Below are 23317 nucleotides of genomic sequence, written 5' to 3' on the forward strand. Positions count from 1 at the left end.
GGGGGCGTTTTCCCTCGGGTGGTGCTGTGTGAGCCGCGCACGGTGTTTTATCTGCCGAGCAGGCGCAGTGCCGCTTCTCTGCAGGGGGCTTAGTCACCCAGCGAGGCCTAGGGCGTGGGGGCTCCGGGAGCTGGTGCCACAACCTGTAATGAAAATCAGACCAGCCCGTGTCCACAGACGGGGCAGGAGGAGCAGTGGGTGGCGCCGACTGGGGGTGAGGCAGCAGGGTGCGGCGGGGACTGTGGCAAACCAGGAACGTTTGTTCCCCGCTGGCTCCCGCCACGTGGCGGCCCGGGGCCCAGAATGGTTGGAGCTGGCGGTTTCTCAAGCGGACCCAGGGACCTGCCTTGTTGTGTGGAACTCTCCTATACACACACACTCACACACACACACACTCACACACTCACACACACATACTCTCTCTCACACACACATACCACACACACTCTCTCTGTCTCTCTCTCACACACACACACTCTCTCTCACACACACACTCACACACACACTCACACACACACTCACACACACATTCACACACACCACACAACTCTCTCTCACATACACCACACACATACTCTCTCTCTCACACACACACCACACACACACACTCTCTCTCACATACACCACACACACACACACTCTCTCTCACACACACACTCTCTCACACACATACCACACACACACTCTCTCTGTCTCTCTCTCACACACACACACTCTCTCTCACACACACACTCACACACACTCTCTCTGTCTCTGTCTCTCTCACACACACACTCACACACACTCTCTGTCACACACACACACTCTGTCTCTGTCTCTTTCTCTCTCTCACATACACACACACTCACACACACTCTCTCTCACACACACACTCTCTCACACACACACTCACACACACTCTCTCTGTCACACACACACTCTCTCTGTCTGTCTCTGTCTCTCTCTCACACACACACTCACACACACTCTCTCTCTGTCTCTCACACACACACTCACACACACACACTCTCTCTGTCTCTGTCTCTTTCTCTCTCACACATACACACACACACACACTCTCTCTCACACACACACACACACACCACACACACACACACTGTGTGTGTCTCTCTCTCTCTCTCTCACACACACACACACACACTCAGGGCCTAGCAGAGCGTGTCTGTGACCAAACCGTCCTGGTTGAGCTGTGGCCCCGGGCTCGGCCCCTCTCAGCCCAACTGTCCCTTCTCCGTGTCCCCAGGCAAGTTCGATGATTTCCTCATCAGGCACCAGGTGAAGTACCTGGGGCTGATGGAGCACCTGCGCGTGAGGCGGGCCGGCTTTGCCTACCGGCGGAAGTACGAGCACTTCCTGCAAAGGTAACGCTGGCCCTGTCGGCCCCTCCTATGTGCGTATCCAGCTGCGCGAGCGGCAGGAAGGCGCTTCCCCCTGGCCCTCCCCTGCGGCCGCCGAGGTGGCTGGACGGGAAACGCAAACGTCTCAGCCCGCTCCGCCTGAACCTACCCCTTCTTTGCTTTTTTGGCTTTTTTGGCTCAAAGCCAGCGATGCTCAGGGGTCACTCCTGGCAGTGCTCAGGGGACCCTATGGGATGCCGGGGATCGAACCTGGGTCGGCCGCATGTGAGGCCAACGCCCTCCCCGCTGGACCATCCCTCCAGCCCCAACAGCTGCTGTTGTCGTAATGAGTCATTGGCCTCCTGGTCCCAGGTCTCTGATGAACGGAATCAGGGAATCAGGTTACACTTTGAGATGAAACAGGGCTGGAGGATAGTAACGGGTGAAGGTTGCCCTTGCACGGAGCTGACCCCCAGTTTGCTCCCCAGCACCACGTGCCCTGCCCCCCCGGAAAACCCCTCAGAGATAAAGTGATTTTAGAGACAGTGCACATCGCCCTACACTGGTCACTCGTGTCTGTGCTGGTGGGTTGGAGAAATGGCGGGAAGAGCCATAGATTCACCCCAAACGCTGCCTTTGCAGCCTCCTGGGGGTGCTGGGGGCAGGACCCCATCTTGGGTGGCCTAGGCACGGTGTCTGGATAGACCACTGCTCCCCACGCCAGTGCTCGGGACCCCAACACCCTTTCCAGGGTCCTTAGCATCAGCAGGAATCCGACAAGTCAGCAGTGCTGGGCCCACTCCCCACCCCTTGATCCCCTCTCCATCCTTTTCTCCTCCGTCTGTCACCATTTTAGGGCAACACGGTCCATGCATGTTTTTAAACCGCTTTAAAAACATTTTTTTTTTTTTTTTTGCTTTTTGGGTCACACTCGGCGATGCACAGGGGTTATTTCTGATTCACGCACTCAAGAATTACTCCCAGTGGTGCTCAGGGGACCATATGGGATGCTGGGAATCGAACCTGGGTTGGCCACATGCAAGGCAAATGCCCTACCCGCTGTGCTATCACTCCAGCCCTAAAAACATTTTTTTTATTTAAACATAAAGGTTTAGAAAAAAAACCTCCACAAACAGAAAGCCCCCCCCCCCGGCCCAGTCTTTTTAAAATGCCTTAACATAACATGAATAGCCCTGTCGTCCCATTGCTCATTGATTTGCTCGAGCGGGCACCAGTAACGTCTCCATTGTGAGACTTGTTGTTCCTGTTTTTGGCATATCGAATAGGCCACGGGGAGCTTGCCAGGCTCTGCCACTCGGGCGGGATACTCTCGGTAGCTTGCCGGGCTCTCCGAGAGAGGCGGAAGAGGGGCGGAAGAATCGAACCCAGGTCGGCTTCGCGCAAGGCAAACGCCCTACCCGCTGTGGCACATAAATCACCCTTTCTAAACTGCCGCTGAGCACTGCTTGCTCCACCCCCACCCCCGCTGTGCTGTCCTAGGTGCTGAAAACAGCTGCGTGAGAGACAGACCCAGCCAGGCTGGGGAGGGAGACTGCAGCAGGCTTTGGGGAGGCGGCGGGGTGGGGTTAGGGTCCCTGCAGGGGAAGGAGTGAGGGGACTTCTCCTTCACACAGACTGGGCCAGGAGGGCCTTTCTGTTTGTGGAGGTTTATGTTAAACCTTTATGTTAAAAAAAAAATTTTACTTGATATAAGGTGGTTTACACTATTGTTCATGATGGTTTCCCGTGCACGTAATCCCAACACCGCACCACTCCCCAGTGTACCACCTCCCTTCCCCAGGACCCCCTCCCCCCCTCTCGGCCTCCCCCCTGCACCAACTCAGTTCTGTGGAGCAGGTCTCCTGTTGTGTGGCCTTTGGCCCTTGGTTGCTACCTTACTGCGTGTCTCTGAGTCCCCCTATGAGAGAGACCGTTCTGTATCTATCCCTCTCCTTCTGTCTTTACACAGAATGATACCCTCCGGTTCCAGCCACATTGCTGCAGGTTGCGTGATTTCATTCTATTTTAGCACTGAGTATTCCACCATGCACATATATACAAGGACTTCTTGATCCATTCACCCATAGTTGGGCACCTTGTTGTTTCCATGTCCCAGCTATTGTGCTGTGATAAATATAGGTGTGCGTGCATTGATTTTCAAATGAATGTTTCGTGGCATCCGGCTAGCTCAGTCGGTAGAGCAGGAGACTCTCAAATGAATGTTCCTGTGTTTGGGATGAGGTAGATGTAAGAGTGGTGTTGCTGTATTGTATTGTTCTTTTCCTGTTTTGAGGTCTTTTTTTTTTCTTTTCTTGAGGGAGTCATACCTGGCAATACACAGGGGTTACTCCTGGCTCTGCACTCAGGAATCACCCCTGGCGGTGCTCAGAGGACCATATGGGATGCTGGGAATCGAACCTGGGTCGGCCGCGTGCAAGGCAAATGCCCTACCCTCTGTGCTATCACTCCAGCCCCTCTTTTTTTTTTTTTTTTTGAGGGATCTCCATGTTGTTTCCCATAGAAGCTGGATCCATCCACATTCCCACCAACAGTAGATGTGGGTTCCTTTCTCACCCCAACCCCACCAACACTGGTCGTTTCCAGACTTTTGGAAATGTGCCATTCTCACTGGCATGAGACACTCTCCCAGGCATGAGGTGATATCTCAGCATCGTCTTGATTTGTGTTTCCCTAACCACGAGTGACAGCAAACACTTTCTCACATGCCTGCTGGCCATCTTTGGGAACATGTTTATCTCCTCTGCCCATTTTTGGTTAGAGTCACTGGGTTTTCAGCTGTTTGGTTTTTGTGAGTGCTTTATGGAGCTTGGATATTTGCCCTTTATCTGATGTCTTGTGTGCAATAACTTTCTCTCATTCGGTAGGGGGTCTTTTTGTTGTTGTTGTTTGGCCACATCCATGATGCTCAGGGGTTCCTCCTAGCTCTGCACTCAGGAGTCACTCCTGGGGGCTGAAGCAAGAGCACAGCGGGGAGGGCATTTGCCTTGCATGCGGCCGACCCGGGTTCGATTCCCAGCATCCCATAGGGTCCCCCGAGCACCGCCAGGAGTAATTCCTGAGTGCAGAGCCAGGAGTAACCTCTGTGCATCGCCGGGTGTGACCCAAAAATTAAAAAAAAGGAATCACTCCTGGTGGTCTCAGGAACCAGCCGGGTTTCTGGGGGTCAAATCTGGGTGAGCCCCATGCAAGGCAAGCGCCCTCCCCGCTGCATTATCACCCCGGCCCAGGTTAGTGGCTCTTTTCCCTCTTGTCAAGAATATCAAATTGAACCCGGGGAGTCTGTGGGCTGCGCCACCCCGTTACCCTGAGGCTGGCACGCCCCAGAGAATCCCCTGCTTTCTTTCTGCCCAGGTACAAGTCCCTGTGTCCGGACACCTGGCCGCACTGGCGCGGGCCGCCAGCAGAGGGCGTCGAGCGGCTGATCAAGTACATCGGCTACAGCCCGGACGAGTACAAGCTGGGGAGGTGAGCAGCAGGGATATGGCGTACGTGGGTGTCCCAGGCGTCCACTTGGGCGTCTGGGGACGGAGGGGCGCTTCCGTGGCCTCTCGGGAGGCCTGTCTCTCAGCACCTCTTCTGTCCGCCCCCCAGAGGGTCCCCCAGGCCACGCCCCAAGTTCTATTCCCCATGGACACGTGATGACCTAGGTGCGGTGATTAAATCATGGCCCAGTGACGCCTGGCCCCACCTCGACCCAGAAATGGATGGAGCATTGAGAGTCCCAAGCCCCAAGTCCCCGAGTCCCCTGGCACCCCGCTCCTGTCCTTGGGTCACCCAGGAGGGTCACCCCAAATGTCACCTCACTAACATAGATTTGGGGAAGAGGGGCTGGAGTGATAGTACAGCGGGTAGGGTGTTTGCCTTGAACGCGGCCGACCCGGGTTCGATTCCCAGCATCCCATATGGTCCCCTGAGCACCGCCAGGCGTGATCCTGAGTGCAGAGCCAGGAGTAACCCCTGTGCATCACTGGGTGTGATCCAAAAAGAAAAAAAAAAAACAACAACATAGATTTGGGGAAGAGGCTGGTTCTGAGTCACAAAAGATGCCCATTTCCTGCGGATGACTTGACTGATCATTTGGGACAAAACCCAGACGTCTTAGCCAAAGATACCCAATCACCCTGGTGGTGTAGACGGCCGTCGGGTTTGGGGACCAGGGACTCAGGAACAGAGACAAAACCCCAGTATACAGTCCTTGTCAGAAGCCACCATGGGACAACCTCTCAAGGGAGAAGGGCGGGAGTCACACCCATGGGAGGGGGCCTTGGGGGCCGCGAGACTCGAGTCTGAACCAGGGGCTGGGTGAGCGGCCTGGCGTACAGACGGGAGGGGCCCCGAGTGGGTTCACCCTGTGTGCGGGAGATTCTGCCATGACTCCGATGGGCCGAGAGGACCCGAGAGATAGTCCAGCCGGGAGGGCTCGGTGCAGGCACCCCATATTCTCAGGGAGCATCTCCAGGCACCCCAGGGGGCGCTCGAACCCACAGGTGGTCCCAGACTCTGCATACGTGTCTCCCGCCACTCCTCTCTTAGCGTTCACATAGCGAAACCCTGTTGGCACCATCAATATTTGTGCCACTTCCCGTGAGTCACGGAAGGTACACGCCGGCCCCAGCGAGTTCAGTGCATGCAGGAGGCCGAGCGTCCCCACCACGCGTGTGCACATCCATGAGCCTTGGGTCCCAGCGCGACTGCATCTCAGAGGGAGTGAGGCGCCCTGGGCCCCCCAAGGGGAAGTCGAGGCCCCACCTGGCAGCTGCCTCTCCAAAGGCTGAAGCAGAGAGGGACTGGACTGGGGGGAGTGCGGGGGCGGGGCATGCCTGTGTCTTGCCAGGAGACTGCGTTCTCCAAACGGCCTTCTTGGGAGGTGGAGCTGAAGCCACACCTGGTGATGCTCAAGGGTGACCCCTGGCTCTGTGCTCAGGGGTCCCTCCTGGCTGTGCTCAGGGGTCCACTTGTGGTGCCGGGGACCGAACTGAGGTCGGCCGTATGCAAGGCCAGCGGCTTTTCCGCTACTCTGTCATTCCGGCCCCGTCATCACTGTGTGTAACCCAGAGAAGCGCCTCCCGGTTGGGATGCTGTGTTTGTTCCCTCGGGGTGCATCACAGAAGAACAGCTGCTGGCCAGAGAGATAGTACAGTGGGTAGGGCACTTGCCTTGCACCTGGCTGACCTGGGCTTGTTCCCCCAAACCTGCTTAAAGGCAAGAGTGACCTTTAAGCAGAGAGCCAGGAAACAGCCTGGAGAACTACCGTGGCCCCCAAAATAGAAACAGCAAAAAAGAGAAAGTGTTCACAAGTTCTAGAAGGTTCTCTCACCTTTAGCTCTGAGCCCCACCATCAAGGAGTGGGGCAAGGTCCTGCTCCCTCTGGGGGGTCAGTGGGTGGAGCCTCCAGCAGCTCCCGATGGTCATTGGCTCGTGGCCAAGTCACTCAGCCTGTGCCTCTGCCCTTCCCCCTTGACACTCGCCTCTGTTGGCCTTCGGGGGTCCCCCCACCCCCGGGCGGGCTGACCTCACTCCCTCCTGGCCTGGGCCCTCTGCAGGGGCTTCCCATCTGAGTGAGATCACAGCATTCCCAGGTTCTGCGTGAATGTTGGTTCGGGGGGCGGCAGATGAGGACTCAGCCTGCCACCGGTGGTGACCGACTGAAATGGAAACTTTTCCCTCTACTTCTAGAACCAAAATATTCATTCGATTCCCCCGAACTCTCTTTGCCACTGAGGATGCCTTTGAATTTAGCAAACATCAATTAGGTATGATTTTTTTTCCCCTACCTGCCTGGGAGATGAAAGCATTTAGCACAGGATATATCAGAATCAGGGGTGGGGGAGGGAGGCGGTGTATAGTTGGGGGTTGGGGCGGGGGGTGGGCTCCCGGCAGACATTGCACACACCAGATGCCTTTGCTTTGGCACCTGGAAGCCGGGGTTGGAGGCGGTGATCAGCATCCCCCGTCGTGAGTGACTGGGCCTGTGGGGCTAACGTGCCACCCGGTTCCGGTCCAGACCCCCTGTTCCTTGAAAGCCCCGAAGCAGCGTGGGTGTTTGCAGGTGCTGCTTAAGAGCCCAGAGGGGGGGTGCTGCTTGCAAACGGCAGTGGGGAGAGTCAGAGGAGGGGGTGTTAGAGTGATAGGACAGCAGGCCGGGTGCTTGCCTTGCACGAGGCCAACCTGGGTTTGATCCCCGGCATCCCAGATGGTCCCCCGAGCACCACCGGGAGGGAGCCCTGAGCATTGCCGGCTGTGACCCCAGAACAAAAGGAAGAGGGCAGAAAATGGGGGCGTGGGAGAGACTGCAGGGGGCCAGGGGACCAGGGGCCCCGGGGCTGTCTCGGCGCCTGGCCTGGCCTTCGGGGAGGGGCTCTGGCTACAAAGCCCAGCGTGGTGGGTGCGGCTGCCCCCACGCTCTCTCCTCGCCGGCTCTCGGCAGCCCCCACCCAGCCCACGGAGGGCACTGTCCCTGCCGTGTGGTCAGCGAGCAGAGAGCGCCTGGCCAGTGCTCCCGGCCACCCCCAGGCCCAGGGGCTCTGGAGCACTGTGCAGGACAGCCTCATGGCTGACCCCTAAGAGCGGCGATTGTGACACCCCGAACCAGGCAGCTGGTGAAAGGGCAGGTGTGGCCCCCCGTGAGCCTGTCGGGGAGCATAGGTGGGAAGGGGCCTGGGACCCTCTGTGAGAAACACAGTCATTCCTGACAGGCGGGGTGAGGCGGGAGGGTGCCAGGAGCACCGAGGTGGGGGGGCTGGGAGCACTGAGGTGGGGGTGGCTGAGAGCACTGAGGTGGGGGTGGCTGGGAGCACTGAGGTGGGGGGCTGGGAGCACTGAGGTGGGGGTGGCTGGGAGCACTGAGGTGGGGGGCTGGGAGCACTGAGGTGGGGGTGGCTGGGAGCACTGAGGGGGGGCTGGGAGCACTGAAGTGGGGGTGGCTGGGAGCACTGAGGTGGGGGCTGGGAGCACTGAAGTGGGGGGCTGGGAGCACTGAGATGGGGGGCTGGGAGCACTGAGATGGGGGCTGGGAGCACTGAGGGGGGCTGGGAGCACTGAGGTGGGGGGCTGGGAGCATCGAGGTGGGGGGGCTGGGAGCACTGAGGTGGGGGGGCTGGGAGCACTGAGGTGGGGGGCTGGGAGCACTGAGGTGGGGGGCTGGGAGCACTGAGGTGGGGGGGCTTGGAGCACCGAGGTGGGGGGACTGGAAGCACTGAGGTGGGGGGCTGGGAGCACTGAGGTGGGGGGCTGGGAGCAAGCGCTAGGTGTCCCAGGGGGCCGGGTTCCTCTCCTTCCTCCCGGAGGGCCACTTCGCACACCCCCTCCCCCCCCGGCTCAAGGCTGCAGCCACAGACAGTCGCGGTGACAGCCAGGCCACCGAGGCCCTTCTCTCCATGATGTCTTCTCAGTTGCCAGGATCCAAGCCACGTACCGAGGCTGCCTGGAGCGGAGGGAGTATCTGCTGAAGAGGCAAGCGGGTGAGTAGCTGGGCCCGGAGCCTGGAGCTGGCCAACCCCGGGGGGCCCGGGGGAGTGGCCTGGGGGGCCGCTGCTTTCCCATCTGGACACCGGAGATGAGGACACACTGATGCTCATTTGGGTCCTGGACGTGTTTTATTGATGTGTGTTAAATAATATTTTTTGTGGGATGGAGCAATAGGGGGGCTGGAGCGATAGCACAGCGGTTGGGCGTTCGCCTTTCACGCGGCCGACCCGAGTTCGATTCCTCCGCCCCTCTCGGAGAGCCCGGCAAGCTACCGAGAGTATCGAGCCCATGAGGCAGAGCCTGGCAAGCTACCCGTGGCGTATTCGATATGCCAAAAACAATAACAATAAGTCTCTCAATGAGAGACGTTACTGGTGCCCGCTCGAGCCAATCGATGAGCAACGGGATGACAGGGGCAATAGGACAGCGGGGAAGGATGCTTGCCCTTCACTCGGCCAACCTGAGTCGATCCCCAGCATCCCATAGGGTCCTCTGAGCACTGCCAAGGAGGGGTCCCTGAGCACAGAGCCAGGAGTCAGTCCTGAGCACAGCCAGCTGTGGCCCCAACACATAAATTAGATGATATTTTTGTGTGTGGGGTGCTGGGGGCAGAACCCTGGGCCACCTTCTATATGTGCCAAGCCACATCCCCAGGGACTGTGTCCCCCGGCGGAGACGAGCCAGGAAAGTCAGGAGACAAATGCCACCCCCCTACTTTCACATCTATGGTCTGGGTCATTTCCGCCCCTCCTGGACGAGGGTGGACAGGTCCTCTCGGATCCAGCCGCCGGTTCCGTTTCCACGTGTGTGCTCAGGAATGAGCCTCCTGACACGGTCTTTCCACACAGCTGACATTCTAGTGGCAGTGAGGTTGCCCCAGGATGTCCCTCTCGGAAGGGTGACCCCAGGCTGTGTAGGCCGCATGCTGTGCAGGTGTTGTGCTCGAGGGACCTCACAGACCTGTACTCTGTTGGTCGTGGTGATGAGTGTTTTGTTTTGTTTTGTTTTTAACTTTGCACTTAAGTTGTTTAGAGTCCACCTGTGTGCGTGTGCAGATAGCACCCTATAGTATAGACAGCAATCCAACCTCCTTCTGTGGGTGGATGCCTGGGGTTGTTTCAGCGTAGAAGAAGCATTGCCATGGAGCACTGGAGCACTGGAGCACTGTTGCCCCATTGTTCATCTATTTGCTCAAGCGGGCACCAGTAACGTCTCCACTGTGAGACTTGTTGTTACTGTTTGTGGCATATCAAATACACCACGGGGAGCTTGCCAGGTTCTGCTGTGTGGACGGGATACTCTCGGTAGCTTGCCGGGCTCTCCGAGAGGGATGGAGGAATCGAACCCGGGTTGGCCACTTGCAAGGCCAACGCCCTACCAGCTATGCTATTGCTTCATTCCTATGAAGAATAAAATAAAGAAGAATAAAATAAAAACCTGTAAGTCAGGGGACAAGCCAGAAAGCAGAAATCTAGTCTATGAGGCCCTGCCCCTGTGAGTTTCCAAGGGAAGAGGCGTGGGTGCGAGGGGGACTCGAGTGTTCGGTGGCTGAGAGCTGCCTCACCAGGCTGGGTGACGGCAGCAGATGGACGAAGGACCGGGGGAACTGGGAAGCAGGGCCCCCGGCTGCCCGGTAGTCGGTTCATTTCTCCCTCCTCCCCAGCATAGTCCGATCTCTCCCCTTACGGCGCAATCGTGGTCCTAGTTTTGGTCGTAGTCCCGGTGTCATAGTTCCGTCATCCTGGTCTCCTCGTAGACCTCAAAGTCCTCTCCTTCGTTATCTCCCTCCTCGTCTCGTCGTGGTCCTGTAGTCCCCTACTTCCAGTCACCGTCGTCATCTGGTCCTGCTCCTAGTCCCACAGACCCTCTAGTCCTCAAAGTCCCAAAGTCCCTTCTTAGTTATGTAGAACTCGTGAAGGGTGGGGTACGCATAGGTGGGGGTGAACATTGCCATAGCAACAGAGGCAAAGCCACTCCTTCAGGAGAAGCTCTAGGAGATTAACTCACGGACAGAGTCTCATCTGAGGGTTCAGCACTCCAGATTACCAGGAGATCCGCTCAAGGGCGGGATTCCATCCAGGGTGCATTGCTTTCTCCTCTCCTCAGCTACTAACCCAGCTAACCAATCATGGTAAATTTATTTCTTACTAATATTTCTAGTCATTTTGTACGAACACAGTAAGAGATATATTAAGCTTAAAGCTCGGCTCTTCCTGGGGACATCTCGCTATATATCCCAGACTACAGTGCTCAGACCAGGTCAGTCTTTCCTAACCCCAGCAGGCTCCTCATTCACTTACTTCTTTTGGGGTCATGATGGAGTCTGTCCCATGACCAGGCTCTTCATTTATTATAATTACGATGCTTAGCTTGTTTTCTTTCTTTTTATTTGGCTTTTTGGGTCACACCATGCAATGCACAGGGGTTACTCCTGGCTCATGCACTCAGGAATTACTCCTGGCGGTGCTCGGGGGACTATATGGGATACTGGGAATCGAATCCGAGTTCGCCGCATGCAAGGCAAACGCCCTACCCGCTGTGCTATCACTCTGGTCCCAGCTTGTTTTCTTTCAATGCCAGTGTAGCTCACAGCTCACCCTGGGTCCATCCAGTCCCTTTGGTCGGGGCCCTGCTCTTGGAGTGCTAGGAACTAAGGGCAATTGAGGCTTAAGTCAAGTAAATAAGGATGCCAGGAGTAAATATTTTTTTGGAGTCAATTAGCTCCCATGTTACAAAGCATAGCATGCTCTGTCTCCCTGTGCCTATACAAAAATGGACATTGCTAAACAAACCATGCAAATGACCTAAGGGAAAGAGAAAAGCAATAGAGTATTATTAGTGCCCGAAGGGATTAGATGTGCCTCAGGGGCACTGTTGTGGGAGTAGCTCAATAAACCTCAGCTCCCCCTGGGAGGAGCAAGGACAACCCAATGTTATCCAGCATGCCCCCACCCTACTTTCCTTGTCGGGGTTGGGGAAGGAGTGGACCACAAGGCAGTGCTTAGGACATCCTGCCTGGGACCACTCCTCACCCGCCTCCCCCCACCCCTGTCTCTGGTATGTAAAATACGTGCTCTTGGTCATCACACTATTTCTCCAGTCAGCGTTTAGTCATGTTAGAAAGCAATTATTGCTGCAAACAGTTCAACTGGTTTCATTTCTTGAAAAACGCTCTGTGATGCTAGACTTCCTCTAGTGGGAGTCATTTGCTTCTATTTCCTTGTGATAGTTCGGGCTTCTTCGCGGAATTTCTCTTCGAGAAAGGAATGCGTCATTAGTTCTCGAGTGTCTGAGGGCAGATTTTTCTATTGCCCTCACACATAAACCAAATAAGATGTAATTTTTTTTTTCATTTTGGTTCACACCCAGAGATGCTCAAGGGTCACTCCTGGCTCTGGGCTGGAGCGATAGCACAGCGGGTAGGGCATTTGCCTTGCAGACGCTGACCCGGGTTCGATTCCTCCATCCCTCTCAGAGAGCCCGGCAAGCTACCGAGAATATCCTGCCTGCATGGTAGAGCCTGGCAAGCTCCCCGTGGGCATATTCAATATGCCAAAAGCAGTAACAAGAAGTCTCACCATGGAGACGTTACTGGTGCCCGCTCAAGCAAACCAATGCACAATGGGATGACAGTGCTACAGTGCTACACTCCTGGCTCTGTGCTCAGGAATCACCCTGGGGGTGCTTGGGGGACTATGTCAGGGATCACTTCTGATGGACTTGGGGGACCCTATGGGGTGCTGGGGATCGAACTTGGATTATCCATGTGCAAGGCAAGAGCCCTCCTTGATGTGCCATCTAGTCCCCACCCCCAGTTCTGGATTTTGGTGGTGTCGGGGCGGGCGTATAGCACCCTGTCCGTGTGGGAGCTCGTGCCCTGCCGCTGAGCTGCAGCCTGTTCACCCCAGATGTTTGGGTTTCTGGGTGGAAGAGGCCCAGTCCCGATCCAAGCAGGCTTGGAGGTCTCAGCACCGGGTCCCACACACCTGGGTTCCTCTGCCGGTACCTTCATGCGTGAGGCTCGTCCGAACGTGTGGAGAGGGGCCTTGAGCGTGGCTGTGGCTGGGTGACCGTGCAGTGCTGGGGATTGAACCCGGGTCTCCTGCCTGCAGACCACAGCCTCCGGCCCAGTGAGCCTCTCTCCCAATTTTGAAAGGGAGACAGCACGCGCTGAACACCGGGTCTCACAGCCCCACGCGCTCCGGCGAGACTCGCCGATAACCGCCACCTCTGCCGGGACAAAGACAGGGGGAGGCCCTGAGCCTTTGCACCTCCTGGGGCTTCACGATGCTCCCCAAGGCCCCCTTTGTGTCTGGTGCCCCACTTCAGCTGCCACCTGAGGGTCCCCCTGAGCACAGGGCCAGGAGTCAGGCCTGAGCACAGCCAGCTGTGGCCCCAACAAAAGAATTAAATGCTAGTTTTGCGTGTGTGGTGCCGAAGGTAGAACCCTGGGCCACCCCCTGGACTGCCAAGCCCCATCCCCAGAGACTGCCGAGGGTTAAGCGCACTGCGCGTCCCCCCACGGAGACAGGCCAGAGAAGTCAGGAGACGAGCCCCCCCACCACCCTTTCATATCTGTGGTCTGGGTCATTTCTGCCCCTCCTGGTCGAGGATGGACAGATGTGGCTAGGGCTCACCACATCTGGGGTGTGGGGTTAGTGGCTAAGACCCCCGGGGCAGCATGCAGGCCCTGCGAAAAGTCTTCCGCATGCGAGTAGGAAACAGATCCTTTGGGCTGGAGCGATCGCACAGCGGGGAGAGTGTTTGCCTTGCACTCGGCCGACCGGGGTTCGATTCCCAGCATCCCATGGGCCCCCCCTCCCCCCGCCGCCGAGCACCGCCAGGGGTGATTCCTGAGTGCAGAGCCAGGAGTAACCCCTGTGCGTCACCGGGTGTGAGCCAGAAAGCAAAACAAAGGAAAAACAGGCCCTTTGCCCAGCGCCCCGGCCCCCTCCTCACGCTGTGTGGACTCCTTCAGCGGTCAGGCTGGAAGCCCACTGGCGTGGAGTCCTGGCTCGGAAGGAGGCGGAGAAGAGGAAGTGGGCCGTGTGGATCATCAGGAAGTAAGTTCTTGGGGGTGGGGGGTGAGGTGGGTAGAAGGGGGAGAGGCCTGCGGCTGAGGGTACTGGGGGCTCCTCAGAGCACGGCCACAGGCTGGGCCGGCCCTTCTGGGCCTGTGCGCCGTCTGTATCTTGAATCAGGTAGCCCCCTCTCTGGCCGTCGCCCCCCCTAACTTGACGGTGGCCCGTGTTTGTAGTGGCTCCGCCTAGAGCAGAGGGCATGGCGTGCGATACCCCCCAGGTCAGCACAGGCCAGAGGCGTGGGCGGGGAGAGGGCACGGAGGCAGGGTGGGGACTGCGGCAAACTGGGAAGCTCCGTTGGCCACGGAGGATGATGCCCTGTCCGTGTTCGTGGGTGGCCTTGCTGGAGAGAGGCGGGGTCCGAGCTGCCCGATCTTTGCACGTTCCCGGGCAAGTTGGGAACCTGCAGTGCATGGACCAGCTTGCCCTCGAGGGCCGTGAATCCACGTCACTCGGAACCCTCCCCCCAGCAAATAGGGCAGATGTGCCACAGAGTGTGTCTTGGGAGGCAGATGGGAGCTGTGAGCTCTCAGCGGTGACCAAAGTCATCCCTATGGTGTCGGTCTCTGGACAAATGGGTCCGAAAACGAAAAGATGGTCAGCGAAGGCTGAGGGCGGGAGCACGGGCTTCCCATGCAGGAGGCCTGGGCCCATCCCTGGCACCTGCCGGTCCCCTCACACCACTGGGGAGTGATACTCCCGCCCCCACCTAAGCATCCCTGGATATGGTACCCTGCCAGGTTTTTTTGTTTTTTGGTTTTTTTTTTTGCTTTTTGGGTCACACCTGGCGATGCTCAGGGGTTACTCCTGGCTCTGCACTCAGGAATTACCCCTGGCGGTGCTCAGGGGACCCTATGGGATGCTGGGAATCGAACCCGGGTCAGCCAAGTGCAAGGCAAACGGCCTACCTGCTGTATTATCACTCCAGCCCCCCTGCCAGTTTTTTTTTTTTTTTTAAAGAAAACAGAGGGCCAAAGTGATGGTACAGTGGCTAGGACACTTGCCTTGCATGCAGCTGACCCGGGTTTGATCCCCCCAACCTGTATGCTCCCTCCCCCTTCCCACCAGGCACTGCCTGGTGTGATCCCTGAGAGCAGAGCCAGGAGTAAGCCCCCAGCCCTGCCAGAGGGGGCCCCCAAACAGAAGAAGACTAAGAGAACTCCTTTCCCTTAGGTTCATTAAGGGGTTCATCCATCGTGACCAGCCCCGGAGTCCCGACGACGAGGAGTTCCTCCTGTTGGTGCGCAAGAATTACATCCTGAACCTGCGGTATCACATCCCGAAGAGCGTCTTGGATAAGAGCTGGCTGAGGCCGCCAGGCGTCCTGGAAAACGTAAGGCCTTAGCCTGGGACGCCTGGCACAGGCCACCTTCGCCTCCTCCTCCTCCTCCTCCTCACTCTGATCCCACCTTGGCAAAGTGCTTCTTTGAGAGGTGTGCAAGAGAGCGTGGGCTGCGGGGGGCTCAGCAGGGCTGCTTTCTGGGTGTGGGGAGCTGACGTGGGTCTGGCCAGAGCACAGAGGAGGGCCTCTCTCCTGGACAGAGCCTGCCAGGTGGACACGCAAATCTGGAACGGTGTTACTCCAAAGTGGGGTTCTGGGGGCTGGAGTGATAGTGCAGCCGCCAAGGCCTTGGCTCTGCATGGCTCTGGACCTGGGTCCAATCCCTGGCACCCCATCTGGTTTCCTGAGCACAGAGCCAGGGGTAGTCCCAGAATACTGTTGGTTGTGGCCCCAATACGAAACCAAAAAAAAAAAAAAAGAGGGGGGTGGACTCAGATCAGGGCTGACGTGGAGCAGCTGGAGAAGTTGCCTTGCATGCAGCCAGCCTGGTTTCATCTGCCACATGGTCCCCCAAGCAGCACTAGGGCGACTCCTGAGTGTCAGGCGGAGTGAGCCTTGTGCACTACCAGATGTGGGAAATTAAACAAACCCCAGAACCAGCCAACCAGGGAAGCAGGGAGGGGTGTCTGAGGGCTCTGGGCCTGGGGACCAGTCACCGCTGACCCCTGGGCTCCCACCGGCCTGAGTCGGCCTCTCTCGGGATGGAGAGCCGGCTGCTGCACACACATGTTCAAGCTTAAGAAGCGCTGGGTGGGGGGCCAGAGCCATAGCACAGCGGGGAGGGTGTTCGTTCGCCTTGCACGCGCGGACCTAGGTCTGACCCCAACACCCCTGAGGTTGCCTGAGCCCCCCAGGAGTGACTGACCCCTGAGTGCCGAGCCAGGAGTAAGCCCTGAGCACCGCCAGGAGTGACCTCCACCCCAGGAAAGAAGTGCTAGTTTAAGTCGGGAAGATAGGGCAAGGGGCTGAGTGCATGCTGGAGGCCCAGGGTTCGATCCTCGGCACCTCACGCCCCCCTGAGCACTGCTGGGAGTGACCCCTGAGCACGGTCAGGTGTGGCCCCAAACCAGACCAAGAATCTCTATCCCTGGGCGGCTCAGAGACGCCTGCGGGCACCATCCTTGGGCAAGGGAGCAGGAGCTGGACTGGAAATCAAGGGGCACTGTCCAGCCCGCAGGGGGGAGGTGGGAGGCGCGGGCCAGGCAGCTGGACACAGGGGCGTGTCCTCCGCACAGGCGTCGGCGCTGCTCCGGACCCTGTGCACGAGGAACCTGGTGCGGACGTACTGCTGCGGGATCACTGCGGAGCGGAGAGCGCTGGTAGGGGGGCGGGTTCGAGGGCAGGGCGTCCTCACCCTCAGTGGCAGGGGAGCCCGGGAGCCACAGGGAGGTGGCTCAGGGGGGCCCTTGCTCAAGGTCAGCCAGTAGCAGACACACAACACACACACAGACATAGACATACACACAGAGACACACACAGAGACACACAGACACAGAGAGACACACACAGAGACACACAGGGACACAGACACACATACAAACAGACACACACAGAGAGATAGACACAGAGACACACAGACACAGACATAGACACACAGCACACAGACACACACAGACACAGAGAGATAGACACAAAGACACACACAGAGACACAGACACAGAGACACACAGACACAGACATAGACACACAGCACACAGACACATACACACAGACACAGAGAGATAGACACAAAGACACACACAGAGACACAGACACACACACAAACAGACACACACAGGGACACAGACACACATACAAACAGACACACACAGATATAGACACAGAGATACACAGACACAGACATAGACACACAGCACACAGACACATACACACAGACACAGAGATACACAGACACAGACATAGACACACAGCACACAGACACATACACACAGACACAGAGAGATAGACACAAAGACACACACAGAGACACAGACACACACACAGACACACACAGAGATACACAGACACACAGACATACAGACACACACAGACATACACAGACACACACACAGATAGACACACAGAGCCACACTCAGAGAGATAGACACAGAGACACACGGACACAGACACACACACAGACATAGACACACAGAGACACACACACAGAGACAGAGACACACCAGACACACACACACTCACACACACACTCACACACACACACACACACACACACACACACGCAGGCAGCCCCTTGGGCCCAGCCTGAGTCCAGGACGCCTCTGGGGGCCCAACAATGACAGGAAGTGTCCGCCTCAGTCTCCACTGAGACCGCAGGGCCGCGCCCACTGGGTCCAGCCTGCACTCGGAAGCAGGCCCGAGGGTCTCGGCCAGGAAAGCCGGGACTGCGGCGGGGCCCCGGGGCCTGGGCCCTGGCCTGGGACGAATGTGTTTGCAGATGCAGCAGAAGGTGGTCACGAGCGCCGTCTTCAGGGGCAAGAAGGAGGGTTACGCAGAGAGCCTGAGCCAGCCCTTCGCCCGCAGCCGCATCGGTGAGTCGGGGCCCCGCCCTCCCGCCAGGGCCTCCACCTCCAGCCCTCCAGCTCGGTTGGCCGGGTACCACCAGGAGTGGCCCCGGGCCCGGGGGGCCCCATGAGGGAGGGCCTTGGGAGGGCCCCCCGCCCTGATGTCGGACACCCCAGCGTTTCCCAGCCACCGAGGGCTTGGCCGTGGCCCGGGCACAGCTGCCAGGGCGACGGGAGCTCCTGAGTGTCCCTCGGCCACTGAGCCCTGGCTCCCTCCTAGACGAAGGCGACATCAGCCCCAAGGTGCTCCAGCTGCTCGGCGGTGACCAGGTCCAGGTGAGAAGGGGCGTCCTGCCTCAGCAGGGCCAGGGGAGTGCTGTCGGGGCGGGGTCCTGCAGCCCCTAGAACTCAGCCCTACTGAGCTGCTGACTGCAGAAGCTGCCTTCGTGGGGGGCAGGGTGCCCAGGCGCCCCAGTTTAGTAGCTGTGAGGCTGACGGGAGGCTGGGGGAGGGGTGGGTGGAACCCGCAGCGGGGGGCTGAGTGCCCACGGGCGCCTCTGCTGGCCTCTCAAGTGGCCCCAGGTGGCCAGTGCTGGGCCCTGTCTTCCTTGGGCCAGGCGGAGCACGTGGGTCATCGGGAGTGCGCCCACGAAAAGCCCGGAGCTCCCAGCCTGTTGGGGTCCCCCTCCCCTTGTGCTCCCCGCGTGCTCCTGGCCTACTGGGTCCTCCGCCTGCTCCCAGCCTGTTGGGGTCCCCCGTGTGCTCCCCGCCCGCTGGAGTCCCCGCCTGCTCCCTGCGCCCTCGCTAGGCCCCAGCGATGCACTCGGTCCTCTCCTTGCAGTACGGCGTCCCAGTGGTCAAATACGACAGGACTGGCTCGAAGGCACGCCCACGGCAGCTGCTCCTCACGCAGAAAGCGGCCTACGTGGTCGAAGTGGCCAAAATCAAGCAGAAAATCGAGTACGCGGCACTCCGGGGTGAGCGGAAGCCGGGCCCCACACCGAGGGTGCCCAGGAATGTGCAGTTCCCCCCTCCCCGTACACTGCAGTTCCCCCCCCCCCTTCGTACCCGTCTGTGAGCACCCCGCTCTCTGCCGTCAGTGCTCCTCCTACTGCAGTTAGGAGAAGTGGCTCAGGGCTGGGGCGGCAGGGGGGGTGTCCCTGGACCTCCCTCATCTTTCTGCTTTGGGGGCCACACAGGCGCTGTGCAGGGGGACCCCCCCGCAGTGTCAGGGGCCCAGCGTGGCTCCCGGCATGCCATGCACGAGCCAGGTGTCCCCCCCAGCCCTCTCCCGTGCTCAGGCAGGTGGGCCCTAACTGGGGGGTCTGTCTTCAGGGGTCTCCACAAGCAACCTGCGGGACGGGCTCTTGGTCATTCACGTTTCGCCCGAGGACCACAAGCAAAAGGTAATGGGGGGGGGCCAGTCCCCACAGAGAACACAGCAGCCCCCACCCCCGGGCGCGCGGACACCCGTCGGGGTGCGGGTGGAACCCGGCCCTCTCCTCTCCGCCAGGGGGATGCCATCCTGCAGTGCGAATATATCTTCGAGGTCGTCACCAAGCTCGTCCTGCTGGTGAAGAAGGAGAACCTCGTCCACGTCGTTCAGGGCAGGTGGGGGGCGCTGGCGGTCCCGCCCCGGGGGGTCTACTTGGTGGGAGCTGAGCCACAGGAGGGCTGGGGGAGACGGTGGGGGACACACCCTCCCCCAAATGATGCTCCAAGGCATCAAGGAAGATGCCAAAGGGCCCAGGGCTGGAGCTCACCTTGCCTGAGGTCGACCCGGGGTTTAGTCCCCAGCACCCCATGTACCTCCCCGTCCCCACCGCGGCACTGCCAGGAGTGATTCCTGAATGCTTAATCCTGGAGGCCGTCCTGAGGCAGCCCAGGGAGGTGCCATGGCTTGGGACAGCCAGTTCCCGCACCATCCCAGGGGTCCTAGTTCTGTGGCCAGAGGAGAAAGTGCCCCAAGGGTCAGAGGGAGAGTGGGATGGTCTGTTTTGTGGGCCCGGGAGAGCCCCACGCCTGCTCTAAGCCCTCAGCTTTCAGACAAGGTTTTTCAGGTCCCCAGCTGACGGGGGCCAGTGAGATAGTACAGTGGTTAAGGCGTTTTGCCTTACACGTGGCTGGGCTCATACCCCAGCACGTGTTTGGTCTCCTGATAACAGCCAGGAGTGAGCCCGGAGCACCAACGAGTGTGGTCCCAAAAGCCAGAGACACCGCCCCGCTGGCTGATGGTCAAATGATGCCAGAAATTGGGGAGAGTTTACTGGTACCCTGAGAGGCAAAGGGAAGAACATGAATTCCATGGGGCTGGAGCAATAGCACAGCGGGTAGAGTATTTGCCTTGCACGCGGCCGACCCGGGTTCGATTCCCAGCACCCCATATGGTCCCCTGAGCACCGCCAGGGGTAATTTCTGAGTGCAGAGCCAGGAGTAACCCCTGTGCATCGCGGGGTGTGACCCAAAAAGCAAAAAAAAAAAAAAGAACGTGAATTCCATCCTGAGCTCGGCAAAGCTTTCTCCTCGGCTGCCCGAAGGCGCGGGGAAGCGGTCACTGAACGCTTTGTGCATTTTAAGTTTACAGTTTTATATTAGTCCCGGGAGAGAAGGTACAATCGTGTTCGACACTGGACCCGAAGAACAAATCTATAAAGACAAAAAAGGACAATTAACAGTGGTGAGTGGCGGTGATGGGGGAGGGAGGGAAACGGTTTGGGAATAGAATGCACATGAGAATTCCAAGCCTCTCCATTGTAACCGCATTCACTTTCCCCGTTTCCACATTTACATCTGAAGAACACCATGTACGGGATGAAGGCCCTTACCCTGCCCTCAGCCGGCAACCGCTCAATCGCATATAGCCCTGGACCACCACCAGGGGTCACTCCTGAGCACAGAGCCAGGAATAGCTCCTGAGCTTTGCTGGATCCCTGGCTCTAAGCCCAAGAAAAATGAAACGTTTTTGTATTGTTTTTTGTATTGGATATATTGTTTCAAACCCTGAGTGTGTATGTTTGTGTGTGTGTGTGTGGGGGGGGGGGGGTGGAAAGCTTTATCTGCCGACACTAAACAGGCTTCCTTTTCAATGTGGAAGCCCCGGGGACATGAGGGAGTCAGGCTGGGAATCTGTCATCTGAGATGGGGAGCCTCGGGCCAGGGCCAGGCGGACAGTCCCAGCAGCCTCACTCACAGGTGACAGGCGGAGCTGACTCTGACTCAATCATGGCAGGAAATGACATATCAAAAGCAAAGAGGCGCCAGGAGTAATTTCTGAGTGCAGAGCCAGGAGAAACCCCTGTGCATCGCCGGGTGTGACCCAAAAATGCAAAAAAAAAAAAAAAAAAAAAGCAAAGAGGCTGGGGGGCTGGAGCGATAGCACTGTGGGTAGGGCATTATTTGCCTTGCATGTGGCCGACCCGGGTTTGATTCCCAGCATCCCATATGATCCTCTGAGCACTGCTAGGATTGATTCCTGAGTGCATGAGCCAGGAGAGTAAGCCCTGAGCATCGCCAGGTGTGACCCCCCCCCCCCAAAAAAAAAGCAAAGAGGCTGAATTCCTCATCCCACCTCCTTTTTTGGGGGAAGCAAATGTTTTATTTATTTTATTTTATTTTTTTGCTCTTTGGGTCACACCCAGCGATGCTCAGGGGTTACTCCTGGCTTTGCACTCAGGAATTACTCCTGGCGGTGCTTGGGGGACCATATGGGATGCCGGGAATCGAACCCAGGTCGGCCGCGTGCAAGGCAAACGCCCTACCCGCTGTGCTATCGCTCCGGCCCCGGAAGCAAATGTTTTAATTCAACACAGATGTGAGGGAAGAGCGAGAGAGAGAGAGAAGTACATTGTTCAAGAGAAAATAAGGGCTTCTGCTGAGTGGAAAAAGCAAACAGAGATACGCGCAAGCAAGACACGTGTCCAAGGGAGAACACAGACTCGGAAGCGAGGACCCACTCCACCGAAAAGTATTCACTCTGCCAGTAATTAAGAACTTCAGACATGATTTTCTTTTGTTTTGGGAACACACCTGATAATGCTCAGGGGTTACTCCTGGCTCTGCACTCAGGGATTACTCCTGGCAGTGCTCAGGGGACCATTTGGGATACTGGGGATCAGTGTGCAAGGCAAGTGCCCTACCTGCTGTACTATTGCTCCAGCCCCGCATTTTTCTTCTTCTGGGGACCTCATCCACACAGTACACCCACAGAGTATGTACTCTCTCTCTGTGCCAGATGCCTGCCCACATTTCAAATTCAGTTTTTTTTTTTGTGGGGGGTCACACCTGGCAATGCACAGGGGTTCCTCCTGGCTCTGCACTCAGGAATTACCCCTGGCAGTGCTCAGAGGACCATATGGGATGCTGGGAATCGAACCCGGGTCAGCCACGTGCAAGGCAAACGCCCTCCCCGCTGTGCTATTGCTCCAGCCCCTCAAATTCACATTTAACTATGGAATTTTATATATGTAGCTTGAGCACAGCAGTCGTCTCTACTAGAATAAACCTGGAATCCTAGGAATTCTTGAGGGACAAATGAAAACACTGAAGTTGGAGAGAGAGTACAGGAAAGAAGGGGCTTGCCTTGCATGCAGTCAACCTGGTTTAACCCCAATACCACATACAGTTAGTTCCCTGAGCTCTGCCAACAGTGATCCGAATACCACCGGGTGTGGCCCCAACACCCAACACCCCCCCCACAACAAAATGCCAGCATCATTTCAAAATCAAATATAAGCAGTTCTTTTAGTCTATGTGTTGTCTTAAACCCACTGTTTCACTGTTGCTTGTTGGTTACACCTGGGGGTGCTCAGGGATCACTCCTAGAGAGGGCAGGGGTACCAAGTGGGGTGCTGGGGATTGTACACTGGGTCAGCTGTGTACAAGGGAAGCGCTCCACCCATGGTACTATCACGTCAGCCCCTGATTCTGACTCTCTCTGCTCTGACATCACTTCTTCCTGACACTCTGGCTAAAGATGCCAAGGGTCTCGGGCCTTTCGGAGCCCGTTACTCAATGTGGCTTGTTTGGTGGCGGGTGGGGCCGGATTCCTCAGGTGACAGTCCATGAAAATCGCTCCCTTCCCCGGAAGCCCTGGCAGAAGGTCCTGACCCCGAGTGCTGACTCTCCTAGGTGTCGGTCCGTGTGGGGTCCTGACCGAGGAGGGCGTCCCCTGCTCCTGCCGCCGCTGCTGTCTGACCGAACGACTGACTGACCGATGGTGGAACTGGCTCCAGGGAGCTGTGCCTTCAAGGCTGGTTCCATCGGCCCTGGGGAAGGGGCGAGACACAGCTGGGCCCTATGGGTGTGGTGCTGGCCAAGGTCCAGCCTCAAGTCATGGAAGGGCTGGCACGAAGGTCCCCGACAGGCCCCCACCCTGGGGGAACTGGGCCCCGCCACTGTGGGACAAGCGAGTTTCTCCCTCTCTGTCTGAGCTTGCAGCAGCTTGGAACGAATGGTCTGCAAGTACACGACACTTCACAGTTTTGCAGAAAGTGATGTTTGCTTTAAATAAATGCAGCCTTACCCGATTCTCTGACCTTCGTTTCTGAGCGCTGTCTGCAGTTCCGGCTG

At 57.8% G+C, this 23317-nt stretch overlaps 1 protein-coding gene across 1 annotated transcript in view; it reads left to right on the forward strand.

The window, feature by feature from the left end:
- MYO1H (myosin IH) overlaps nt 1-23239 on the forward strand; it is a 53367-nt gene extending 30128 nt beyond the window's left edge. The window contains exons 18-31 of the mRNA XM_055147320.1: nt 1244-1361; nt 4710-4823; nt 7035-7111; nt 8750-8818; nt 13804-13888; nt 15080-15239; nt 16484-16567; nt 17683-17776; nt 18030-18085; nt 18591-18726; nt 19085-19155; nt 19263-19360; nt 20327-20426; nt 22877-23239. Coding sequence (XP_055003295.1) covers nt 1244-1361; nt 4710-4823; nt 7035-7111; nt 8750-8818; nt 13804-13888; nt 15080-15239; nt 16484-16567; nt 17683-17776; nt 18030-18085; nt 18591-18726; nt 19085-19155; nt 19263-19360; nt 20327-20426; nt 22877-22900 — 1286 coding nt within the window. The 3' untranslated portion in view covers nt 22901-23239. The remainder of the gene's footprint in view (nt 1-1243; nt 1362-4709; nt 4824-7034; nt 7112-8749; nt 8819-13803; nt 13889-15079; nt 15240-16483; nt 16568-17682; nt 17777-18029; nt 18086-18590; nt 18727-19084; nt 19156-19262; nt 19361-20326; nt 20427-22876) is intronic.
- The last annotated feature ends 78 nt before the right edge of the window (nt 23240-23317 follow it).

Source organism: Sorex araneus, chromosome 9 (assembly GCF_027595985.1).
Source record: "Sorex araneus isolate mSorAra2 chromosome 9, mSorAra2.pri, whole genome shotgun sequence".
NCBI classification, from domain to species: domain Eukaryota; kingdom Metazoa; phylum Chordata; class Mammalia; order Eulipotyphla; family Soricidae; genus Sorex; species Sorex araneus.